The sequence below is a fragment of the Pyricularia pennisetigena genome (genome assembly GCF_004337985.1).
Source record: "Pyricularia pennisetigena strain Br36 chromosome 7 map unlocalized Pyricularia_pennisetigena_Br36_Scf_8, whole genome shotgun sequence".
Classification (NCBI taxonomy): domain Eukaryota; kingdom Fungi; phylum Ascomycota; class Sordariomycetes; order Magnaporthales; family Pyriculariaceae; genus Pyricularia; species Pyricularia pennisetigena.
Window position 1 is genome coordinate 1,575,225 of NW_021940920.1, and position 12,205 is coordinate 1,587,429.

General features: G+C 55.9%; 3 protein-coding genes across 3 annotated transcripts in view; all 3 read left to right on the forward strand.

Annotated features, from left to right (window-relative positions):
• Nucleotides 1-939: 939 nt before the first annotated feature.
• On the forward strand, nt 940-4,071 carry PpBr36_09567 (uncharacterized protein; the record flags this gene model as incomplete). The annotated part of the gene is made up of 2 exons (XM_029896688.1): nt 940-2,076; nt 2,185-4,071. Exons 1-2 carry the CDS (start codon nt 1,003-1,005, stop codon nt 4,069-4,071), a joined length of 2,961 nt encoding a protein of 986 aa, XP_029744752.1. The 5' UTR covers nt 940-1,002.
• A 1,534-nt stretch (nt 4,072-5,605) lies between these two features.
• On the forward strand, nt 5,606-9,827 carry PpBr36_09568 (uncharacterized protein; the record flags this gene model as incomplete). Its single annotated transcript, XM_029896689.1, has 2 exons — nt 5,606-6,994; nt 8,574-9,827. The coding sequence occupies 2 exons, from the start codon at nt 5,606-5,608 to the stop codon at nt 9,825-9,827; spliced, it is 2,643 nt and encodes an 880-aa protein (XP_029744730.1).
• A 1,307-nt stretch (nt 9,828-11,134) lies between these two features.
• PpBr36_09569 (uncharacterized protein) overlaps nt 11,135-12,205 on the forward strand; it is a gene marked incomplete at both ends in the record, with an annotated part of 1,599 nt that continues 528 nt past the window's right edge. Inside the window, one exon of the mRNA XM_029896690.1 lies at nt 11,135-12,194. Within this exon, the coding sequence (XP_029744731.1) occupies nt 11,135-12,194 (1,060 nt within the window). The remainder of the gene's footprint in view (nt 12,195-12,205) is intronic.

Below are 12,205 nucleotides of genomic sequence, written 5' to 3' on the forward strand. Positions count from 1 at the left end.
CGACTCCCGAAAAATAAAATAAAAATCCGGGTTGGCTTATATACGTTGGTTTGCGCATGGCAAGAGTCGATTGAGGATGTGACATTGAATGAATCTGTGAGTCTGTGGTTAGTTGGTAGATGTTGTTGTCGAACAGTGTCATCGCGAGGAAAGATGGGTTGGTCGCCAGTAACAAAAAAATTAAATGGTATTCGACACGGCGATAAGAAAGAAACTTGGCTCGAATGGCTTCGTTTTTCCCCTTGCAACACGCCAAGAACATCCTCCCACCTACAGGGTAGCTTCCAGGTGGGTCTCTTGTCGCCCGATTGAATCAGTAATGCCCGTTGGCGGGGAATATCGACGTTGCTGATTGGATGGACCCCAGACAAATGCTCCGTGCGGTCCCCGCTGCGCCATGTCAATCCGTTTCAACAAGAGTTAGTTTTGCCTTTTTGACGACAGCTTGCAATCAGACCGAGGCACTGTCATGACGAAGTTTCGACGAGTTTTCTTTTTGTCTTCTTGTCCCTTTGTCTCTCTTTTCTTTCCTCGCTTTTCCTAATATTCACCTGTCCTTTGCATGTCTGTTTTATTGAGCACGTATTGCTCCGGCGCTCCTTTTGTTAATATCGATTAGCTTCATCTGAAAGGCAGTCTCTACAGGCGCACCGAATTTGTAATAACAGCACTTGGAAGCGCTGGACCGCGTCCACCAGCGATCGCCAAGCCTGCCTATTCACGCTACAGTTTTTTTTTTTTGCCCAGCTTGCCCAGCCCGGCCACCACCATTGGGGCGACCAACAAAGACATTCTACCAAGACATTTCGCCAAGATAGAAATCGTCCATTTGGCTTTTGATAAGGCGACCATCTCGGCTTACATCATTCCTTTATTTTAGAATATCTACCTTGTCGTACAGATCAAATACATTCGCTTGTATTTCCTTGGACTATTAGACTAGTTAAATACCCGCTGTCGCCCAAGCAGAAGCCGCTAGCAGCTACCGACACATCGCCCGCCATGGCCGACGATGATCAGTCCCGCCAAGGGCTCCTTGGCGCGGACCAAAAGGAGGTCGAAAAGGTCCGCCGCCAGTCCTTCGACTCCGATTCCGACATTGATGCGACCGAGTTCCTCACAAGAGACCCCATGACCGAGTCGCCACCGCCGGCTGCCCAGACCACGCCCGCCTTTATGCGCCGCGGTGGACGACGGGCCTGGTCTTGCGGCTCACCCTGCGCCAGCTGCAAGAGGTGCTGCATCTTCATGTGCGGCATCTTCATAATTATCTGGCTGCTGCTCGGCGCCGGCGGTGCATTTGTCTACAAAAAGTACACCGAAGAGCCGCCGTACGGCCTGTCGCCGCCTTGGTACCCGTCCCCGCTGGGCGGCACCTCGGCCGGCTGGGCGGCGAGCTACTCTCGCGCTGCCAAGATGGTGGAGAAGATGACGCTGGCGGAAAAAGTCAACGTCACCACAGGCGTCGGTTGGAAGATGAGCCCGGCCGTCGGCTCAAACGGCCCTGCCGTCCACGTCGGCTTCCCTCAGCTGCATCTTCAGGACGGGCCCACAGGCATCCGGTTCGCCGACAACACTTCGGCTTTCCCCGCCGGCATCACCGTCGGCGCCACCTTCAACAAGCAGCTGATGTACCTGCGCGGAAAGGCCCACGGCGCCGAGGCTCGCGGGAAGGGCATCAATGTGCTTCTGGGTCCGGCCATCGGTCCCCTCGGCCGCATGCCTGCGGGCGGCAGGAACTGGGAGGGTTTTGGATCGGATCCCTACCTGCAGGGAGTCGCCGGCGCGCAGACCATCAAGGGGATCCAGAGCGAGGGCGTCATGGCCTCGGTCAAGCACTTTGTCGCCAACGAGCAGGAGCACTTCCGTCAGGCCTGGGAGTGGGCCCTGCCGCACGCGATCTCGGCCAACATTGACGACCGTACCCTCCACGAGCTCTATGCATGGCCGTTCCAGGATGCCGTCAAGGCCGGCGTCGCCAGCGTCATGTGCAGCTACAATATGATCAACAGCAGCTACGCGTGCCAAAACTCGAAACTGTTGAGCGGAATCTTGAAGGACGAGCTCGGTTTCCAGGTAAGTCGCTTTTTTGTTTATATGAAAAACCAGATTTATTTTTTTTTTTTTTTTTTTTTTTTATTTTTTTTCGTTTTCTTTCTCCTCAATCTGCTAAACAATCCACAGGGCTTCGTCGTTTCCGACTGGCTTGCACAGCGCTCGGGAGTCGCATCCGCCATCGCCGGTCTCGACATGACCATGCCAGGAGACGGCCTCGGCTGGGCCGACGGCAAATCGCTCTGGGGACCGCAGCTAACGCAGTCAGTACTCAACGGCTCCGTGCCCATGGACCGGCTCAACGACATGGTGACGCGCATCGTCGCCTCGTGGTACCAGCTCGGCCAGGACAACCCGGCCCGGTTCGACGGCAAGGGCCCCAACTTCTCGTCGTGGACCAGGGAACGCACGGGCGTCGTCTCGCCCGGGAGCAAGACGACGCAGGACAAGACCGAGGTCAACCAGTACGTCAACGTGCAGTCGTCGCACCGCGACATCGCGCGCCAGGTCGCCGCCGAGGGCACCGTGCTGCTCAAGAACAAGGACATGCTGCCCATCAGCAAGCAGGGCTTCACGGACGCCAAGCGCGACCTGCGCAGGCGGCACGAGGGAAAGCTCAAGATCGGCATCTTTGGCGAGGACGCCGGCCCGGCGCCCGGCGGACCCAACGCCTGCATCGACCGCGGCTGCAACCGCGGAACGCTCGCCATCGGCTGGGGCAGCGGTGCCGTCGATTTCCCTTACCTCGTGACGCCGATCGAGGCCCTCAAGAAGGGCTTCGAGCCGGCCAAGGTGGAGATCAGGGAGTACCTCTCCAACGCGAACCCGTTCGTCAAGGACAAGTCGGCGTCCGACACGGACGTCTGCATCGTGTTTGCCAACGCCGACTCGGGCGAGGGCTTCCTCAAGGCGGACGGGATCAGCGGCGACAGGAACGACCTCAACCTGCAGCGCGGCAGCGACGACCTCGTGTACCAGGTGGCGAACAAGTGCGGCGGCGGCGGCGGCGAGGTCGTCGTCGTCATCCACAGCGTCGGCCCCGTCGTGGTGGAGCGCTGGATAGACCACCCCAACGTCAAGGCCGTCGTGCTCGCCCACCTGCCAGGCCAGGAGAGCGGCAACGCGCTCGCCGACATCATCTTTGGCGACGAGAACCCGTCGGGCAAGCTGCCGTACACCATGGGCAAGTCCCTGGACGACTACGGGCCCGGGGCCAAGATCATGTACCTCCCCAACGGCGTGGTGCCGCAGCAGGACTTCTCCGAGGGCGTCTTCATCGACTACCGGCACTTTGACCGGGCCGGGATCCAGCCGCGCTTCGAGTTCGGCCACGGCCTGTCGTACACGACGTTTGAGTTTGCCAACCTGAGCATCAGCGAGCGCAGGCCCAAGAAGGCGCTGCCGGAGCCGCGACCCGAGGCGGGCGCCGCGCCGCCCAGCTACGACCGGGCCATCCCCAACGAGCGCGAGGCCCTGTGGCCGCGCGACAACAGCATCCGCCCGCTGGAAAAGTACATCTACCCGTACCTGGACGAGGTCGACGAGCTCGTCCAGCACCCGTATCCTTACCCGGACGGCTTCTTCAGCATCCCGGACCCCAGCCCGGCCGGCGGCGACGAGGGCGGCAACCCTGACCTCTGGGAGGTGCAGCTCGAGGTCAAGGCGCAGGTCAAGAACACGGGCTCGCGGGACGGCAAGGTCGTGGCCCAGCTGTACGTCGGCATCCCGCCGCTGTCGCCGCCCGCCCAGGACTCGGCCAGCCGGGTCGGGCCGGCCGGGTCGCCCCAGCCCAACAAGAAGAAGGACGAGGTCGAGTTCCCCGTCCGCCAGCTGCGCGGCTTCGAAAAGGTCTTTATCAAAAAGGGCGAGACGGCCGAGGTCTCGTTCAACCTCACCAGGAGGGACCTGAGCTTCTGGGACGTGGGCAGGCAGACGTGGAGGATTGTGACGGGCGGCGAGTACAAGATCATGGTTGGGCAGAGCTCGAGGGATCTGCCGCTCGAAGGGAAGTGGTAGAACTTGGAGGGCTTTTTTTTTTTTTTTCTTCTTCTTTTTATTTCCGCATGTCGTTCCAGCGTGCGAGGTAATATGTGGCGCTTACCAGATACATGGGCCATGTGAGCACAGGGCGGCGTTTGGTGTGATTGTATTTATTTGTTGAACTTTTTTTTTGGTTATTTTTGGCTTCTCGCTACTATACGGAAAACGAAAGAGAGAATGTTCATCGATGTGTATTGCCTGCCCTAAACGACGATCCTCTATGCCAGGTCAAGGGGTTGCTGTCCCGATCAACTTGCTTCGCCACCAAGCCGACAGCCGATCTCTCGCAGATCCGCAATTGCCGGCATCGTCAAGAGTTTGCCTTGTTCTACTTGACAGACAAAATTCCGCTGGGACGTCAGCTGACTTTGGGCCAGGCGAGATTCCACATGGACCGGTGACGGAAGGATCATGACCCAGTACAGAAGCACGGAAATGCATCTGTGAATATTCCCGCGGAGGCGTCGCTCTCGCCAGGAATAGAGGCGTCTAACATTACGATGAGCTTGGCCCTCGAGTCTGCGGTCGACGAAAGCACCAAAAGTCGGGTAACTTGCCGAACAGGCATAGACCGCCCTTTATCGAAACTGGCCGGTTTATGACAAATAACGCCCGATTATGAAGCGCCACAATCCTCCGTCAGGAAGCGTTACTGGACAAGGCGGGAACGAGGGGAAAAAAAAAAAAAAAAAGCAGAAAGCTTGTTCCCGCACCTAGAAGACTCGGGCTGAATCACGCCCCCGGATGGGGCGCACGCCGTTCGGTTTCGTGCTGCCCCTGGCACTCTCGCACACGGCCGTTATTCCCCAGCGTGCCCAGCAGGGCAGTCTGAGCGGCGCCAACGACACAGCCGTAGGAGGGGTTTTTGGCGCCGCGCCGTCCGCACGGGACGCGTCATTTCCCCTGACCAGGCCCTGGGGCACGCCTCTAGCGGATGCTTAGCCGTCTGCCCACCTTCGGGAATGTGGACAGTGCCAGTGCCCCAGCGCACGGCTGAGATGGGTTTTTTTTGTTCTTTTGCCTTGTTGTCTGTGGGAGTTGACGACTTGCTCGCGTCTGCCAAATGTCGCGAAATTGCAGCAGGACACTATACGAGCTGCGCTAGTGCTGCTAGGGTCCAGAAGGAAGCCATTTTACGATGGAGGGTTGACGAAGAGAGAAAAAAAAAGGGTTTGGGATTTATGCAGAAAAAGGCAGCTTCTTTCCGGCATTCTTTTTGATTTGAATCGCTTTCTGTTCAACATGCTTCTTTATCGTTTGGAAGGGTAAAACAAAAACCACACATTCTTTTGCATACAGGCAACTCTGTTGCACACTCACTCTCTTTCCCATACACTCATTAGACAAGACCATCGGTCTAAAGACATTCGTTACTACTTCCCAGCAGAGTTTTTTTTTTTTTTTTGTCTGTTTTTAGCTGCTAATAATTACTCTTGTTATAATATCACCCAAACCAAACCAAACCAAACCAAACCAAACCACCTGCATAATACACGGCAGCTCCATCAACATGAGGACCGCAGCTTACACCACGACAGCCTGGCTAGCCGCAGCCCTCGTTAGCGCGCATGGAGATTCGGGTGGCATGCCAAGGGTCCTCGGCCGCCAAGCCCAGCGCCTCGGGCTCAACCCTGTCCACGCTCGGGCTGCACCGTCGGTCGGGCCACGCCAAGCCCGTGCAGCAGCCGCGGGTGGACCGGTTGTTGAGAAGCGTGCCGGAATCCCAGCTGGCTCCCAGTGCGGGCCGGGATTCGGAAGCTGCGCGGCGGGCCTTTGCTGCAGCGTCGAGGGGTGGTGCGGCAACGAGGTCACGTCCTGCCAGGCCCCTGACTGCTTGTTCCAGTACGGGCCCGGCTGTGACGCGAACCAGACGCCGGCCGGCGCGTCGACCGCCAAGATCGCGCGGCCTGCCGTGGGTCAAGTGCCGTACGGCGGCAGTGGCATCTACGACTGCGTGGCCAACGGCGTCATGGCTCTCACGTTCGACGACGGGCCGTACATCTACACCGAGGGCATCCTGGACCTGCTCAAGTCGCACAACGCCAAGGCCACCTTCTTCATCACGGGCAACAACATCCACAAGGGCGCCATCGACACGCACTGGGCCTCGGTCATCCAGCGCATGGCCGCCGAGGGCCACCAGATCGCCAGCCACACGTGGTCGCACCAGAACCTGACGGCCCTGACCACGGCGCAGCGCCAGGACCAGATGGTCAAGAACGAGATGGCGCTCCGCAACATCCTCGGCTACTTCCCGACCTACATGCGCCCGCCCTTTTCCGAGTGCAACACGGCCTGTGAGAACCAGCTCAAGAAGCTGGGCTACCACGTCACCTACTTCGACCTCGACACGGCCGACTACCTCAACGACTCGCCCAGCCTCATCCAGAACTCCAAGAACATCTTTGACGCCGCCGTCAACGGCAAGGCCGCGAGCGACAACAACTTCCTCACCATCAGCCACGACATCCACGAGCAGACCGCCCACAACCTGACCGGCTACGTGCTGCAGCGTCTGAGCAGCCTGGGCTACCGCGCCGTCACCGTCGGCGAGTGCCTGGGCGACCCCCAGGCCAACTGGTACCGCAACGCCGGCGGGCCGAACCCCCAGCCCCAGACCAGCGTCGCGGCGCCTTCCGCCACGCCCACCGCCGCCGCGCCTGCCACCTCGTCCGCTGCCGCGCAGACCGCCCCGACCGGAGCCCTCACCGTCTCTCCCGACGCCACGTGCGGCGGCAACACCGCCAACACCTGCCAGGGTTCCGCCTTTGGCAACTGCTGCTCCGTCAACGGCTGGTGCGGCTCGACCGACGCCTACTGCGGCACCGGCTGCCAAAAGTTCTTTGGCAGCTGCACCTCGTCGTCTGCGCAGTCTTCGCCCGCGCCGTCTTCCAACAAGGTGAGTCCCTCTCCAGTTCCTTCGTTTGCGCCGGTTCAGCGACCGCACCTCCCCTTCCCCTCTACTCCGCCGCCCCAGCTAACCAGACTTTCGTCCTCAAGGTTTCGACAGACGCGTCCTGCGGCGGCAACACGGGCAACACCTGCCAGGGCTCCGCCTTTGGCAACTGCTGCTCCGTCAGCGGCTGGTGCGGATCTTCGACCGCCTACTGCGGCTCAGGATGCCAGCATGGCTTTGGCACTTGCAACTAACGAGAAAAAAAAAAAAAGATTTTCTTGCCTCTTTTGAGTGGGTGGTCATTTGCTGTGCCTTGGGAGGCCTTGGTGGAATTTCTTTTTTTTTTTTTCTAGTCCTTCAAAAAAAAAAAAAAAAAAAAAAAAAAAAAAACAACCCCATCACTTTAGGCAGTGCAGACACCAAGCGCCTTGGCCGGGTTAGGGGGCGGGTTTACTTTGCGCTTCTTGCACGTACCAAACCTGTCCTATCACACGGCCGAGTCAAAAATAGACAGGTGTAATCGGGGGGACATGATGCCTCGGACCCAAAGTTGGACCTAAAACGGCTTAGCGCTCAACACCTGCGGTTCGCCAGTGGAGCATAAAACCACATGGCAGTAAATCATAAGCTGGGTGCGGCCTAGTCGAGCCATGTTGATGCCTCTTCTCGAAGCGCCACAGGGGCTAGTTTCTCTGGCGATTCCTTTTTTATTTTTTTTTATTTGTCCGGGAGATCCGTTCCCGACAAACGCCTGGTATTCCCGGTCCATCCCATGTAACGTTTTCTCGCTCTTTCTGATCGCCGAGCAGGCGAAAAAGGAACAGTTTATCGATCGGCTGACTAGATCACAGAAGGCGGGCCACAGCAGGGTGTCAAGCAAATGCGTTTCTGGCTTTGTAAAAGCTGGGCACATCAGTAATCCCTTGTTTTCAGGGCAGGCTGGTCCCAGAAGATTTTTTTTTTTTTTTTTTTTTTTTCTATTCGCAGCAGACACAGCAGCTTACTAGCTGCCCACTATCAGCTTATCATTGACCCACAATCACCCATCACATCAAGGGCAAATCTTATCCGGCAGTCTCAGCCTCACATCATGCCAAGACTGGACGACCCACGCTGGCGTGAGACAAGTAAACCCCATGCTGGTTGACATGGGCCGCACAGTCAGACAGACAACGAGAAATGGATTTTTTTTTAGTCAGATTGACCAATCAATGTTGAAGTGAGCCAGCCAAGGAGAGGGCTCATGGCCCGAGGACAGTATCACCTTGGGACCCAGCGATGTATTTTGTTCTGGGATTACTGTCCTCGTTACATGTATATGAATATAATAAAAAAAAAAAAAAAAAAAAAAAAAAAAAGAAGTTGACAGCAGAGGTTTGACTGGTTTAACTCCATGATTTCAAAGTAGCCTAAAACCAATTTTTCTTTTCTTATTTAGATCCGCACTGGCACACCGGAACAAGCCGTACCTCAAACAAGCATACTGGTCCACAACACTCAGTTAGCCATGGTGCGCCTGCAAAGCATATGTTTATATTTCCCCTTTGCTCTCTTGGCCACATCATTTCCACTTGAAACAAAGCAACTGGACCTCAAAACCGAAACAGCAACTGCATTAGACCGGCACCAACCCCGCTGGGAGAAGGAACCCGAACATAATGCTACCGACTTGAATACAAATGCCTTGGTGGAGAAGAGGGGATATGGCTATGGAGGCGGCGGGAGCAGTGATGGGATGGATGGTGATAAGTTATACCTGCCCGACGAAGGCAGCGACGTGACCATTGACTTATCGAAAGCAAGACGGAAGGGGACGCCTTCACGGTCATCACGACGACGAGGCCCAACCGCGTCCCAACCACAAACTCCGTCGTCGTCCCAGCCAGAACCCCCGTCGTCGGCATCGGCTGAAAAGGACGCAACTCTGTACCTGATTCTGATCCTTGATCAGTATGACAAAGATCCACAGAACCAGAGACGAAAACTCAAAATAAGTTTCGGAAAAAACCTTCAGGCGCGAGACGTAAGCGTGGAGCAACTGCAACAGAGATTCTTCGACGAGTTCTCTCGGTATTTCGCGAGCCCAAAGCCGCAAACCGCCGACGCCGTGGACCTTGAATTCTGGGGCCCCGATTTTGTATATGAAAAGGCAAAACCGGACCCATCACCAGATAGATTCCAGCCTCTCATAAGTTCGAAATTCAAGAATACATTGGAAGATTTTGGCATGACAAACTATAATGTTGTCTATTGGAAACACGAGCAAAGCTGGCCTCAAACGAAACCTACAAGACGACGGACCGGGGGCTACAGTGGCGAACCCAGCAGCAGAACCAAGGAGAGCAGCAGAACCAAGGAGAGCAGCAGAACCAAGGAGAGCAGCAGAACAAAGGAGAGCAGCAGAACCAAGGAGAGCAGCAGAACCAAGGAGAGCAGCAGAACCAAGGAGAGCAGCAGAACAAAGGAGAGCAGCAGAACCAAGGAGAGCCGGAGAACTAGCCAGTACGGCGAGCAGGCAGAACAAACTAAACAAAGCTCCAGTCGCCCTCAGTCCACTAGTTCTACTGCTGCATGGTTGACGATCGTGATTCTTGATCCGATAACAGATGAGGTCAAAAAATCCCTTGACATTCGTCTAAGTCGCGGCCTATCGTCCCCTAGTGTCACGACAGAGATCCTAGCCAGCGAACTGCGGAACCAGTTTCCCTCATGGGTCAAGACGATCAAAATAGGACAGTTGGATTCACAAGACAGGGTCAGGGAAATCAAGGGACAGCTATCAAGTTATGGTATAAGGAACGGAGGCACGCTCTACGCATACAACGGCCGAGTATAAGTTTTATTCTGCGGCTCTTCAGATCGCCAGTTATGTATATCACTTGAACCGATATTGTAACTGGACGAAAGCAGGCGTGTGGTACTGTTTATATTGTGGCGAAATGAGAAATTAGAGAATGGCAACTACCAAGCTGTCCGACTCTAAATTTGAAACTATGAAATATATATATATATATATATATATATATATATATATATATATATATATATATATATATAACAAACCACTGCTTCGTACGCCATGTAATCACAGCGCCCACGCTTGTATCTTGACAAAAAAGAAAAGCTTCCCGCAGTACCTGGATGCCGAGAAAGATTATTGCTATGCTAAACCTCCCTGGCAGTGAACGCTTGGCTAATACCAAAAACAGCAGCTTGACTTGCCAAGTTCGGCTGCTTATGGCTTGACATGGCCTGTTTTCAGTGGGGCTGCCAGGGGTTCGAAGGTGGGTTGGTCTGAAACAGCAGTGCCGCAACAGTAAGCAAAAACTTTATCGTATGCTTATAACAACTCTACTATGGTGGTAGGGGCGAAAATCAACACCCTTGTACAGTTATGGCAGCGCGCGGGATTGGTTCCCATCAGGCTGCGAAGTACCTGTAAGTTGTGATTTTAAAATATTCCCCCGGGGTGTTGAATTTTCACCTGACAACATGGTAGGATCAGAGTACATTAGTCTAGCCTAGACCTGATTGATCCCCACCCAATTGGATACAAATCTCCACCCCTACAGGACAAACAACCAGTAATTCAAGACGCCACAACCGGCTCGGTTCGTGGGCTCAGGGAGAAAAAAAAAATACGATTTAGGTCGCATGGCTAACTACCTTGAGGGACCCTAAAACTTTTCCCTAATCCAGCCGTCGAACGGCGCTTGCACAAATGCGCGTCGTTCGCTTCTACTCACGTGGTAGCCTTGTTGTTGGAGGGAAAGGAGTCCCTGAATAACTGAGCGACCATGTAGCTTCGAGTCGACAAGGCTCATTCGTAGAACTGTTGGGTCGATTCGACATCATGCTGTATGCGATTGTTGCACTCGGCGTCGGATGTTGATCTCCCTGGGCTTGTTCACTTGTTCAAAGCAGCGCACCATCACTGTTCATACAGTGTGAATCATAATGACTCATAATGCACCTGCTAAGATGCTAAACCAAACGATGCCAGTTCGACCCACGAGGATCTCTGTCAAGCTAGCAATCAACAATAAATTTTATTATATAGAATGGATGACAAAACATGTTCTCACCACGTAACTAATACAATCACAACGTAGTCAGTACCGCTATATAAAACATCACTGCAACATGATTGCAGAGCTGCTCCTCAGGCCTGGCACGTGGACGGCCCTCGCCGTCTTCGCAGCCGCGTACTACCACCTCTTCCTCCGCCGCCGTGCACTCCCCTTCCCTTTGGCCAACAAATCCGCAAGCGAGCTGCAAGATCCCCGCGCCCTTATCACCGACAGCCTAGCCAAGAACAACGGCGGACCTGTCCTCGTCACCCTGGCGTCCGGCGGCTCCAAAGTCCTCCTCCCAGCCTCCCTCGCCGCCTGGGTAAAGTCCAACCGAGACCTGGACCACCATCAGCTCGTGCGCGAGGACTTTATGGCCGGTATTCCGGGATTCGAGGCCAACACGGTCCTCCACGCACCCGGCAGCCCGCTCATCGACATCATCAAAACCCGCCTGGGCTTCAGCGACGCCACGCTGCGCACCATCAACGCCAGCCTCGAACGCGCCCTGCCCAACACCCTGGGCGAGCGTACGGAATGGCACGCCATCGACTGGTGCGCGGACACGTCGGACATGATTGCGCGCGCGGCGTCCTCCATCTTTGTCGGGCCCGAAAAGGCCGACGACCCGGAGTGGCTCGAGCTCGCGCAGCGCTACGTCGCGGCCTACTTCGCCGCCGTCGGCGAGCTGGCCGCCTACCCGGCCTGGTCGCGCCGCATCATGCACTGGTTCCTGCCCAATGCCAAAACCTGCCGCGGGCTCCTCGCGCGGGCGCGCGTCATTATGAAGGCAGTGGTCGAGGCGCGCGAGCAGGAGGCGGCCGACGCCAAGCGCGAGGGCAGGGCGGCGCCGGAGCACAACGACGCGCTGGAGTGGGTGCGGGTTGCGTCGGGCGGGCGGTTGGATCCGGCCGATGGTCAGCTTTCTTTGGCCATGGCCGCCTTTTTCACGACGGCCGAGCTGCTCCGCGTGGTACTTATCGAGGTTGCGCGCCATCCCGAGTATGTTGAGGAATTGAGGAAGGAGGTGTCTACGCAGCTTTTCGACCATGGCGTTTCAGTTGCCGCGGTGAATGGTATGGTCTTGCTGGATAGCTTTATGAAGGAGTCGCAGAGGCTTAATAGTGGACTCGGTATGTTCTCT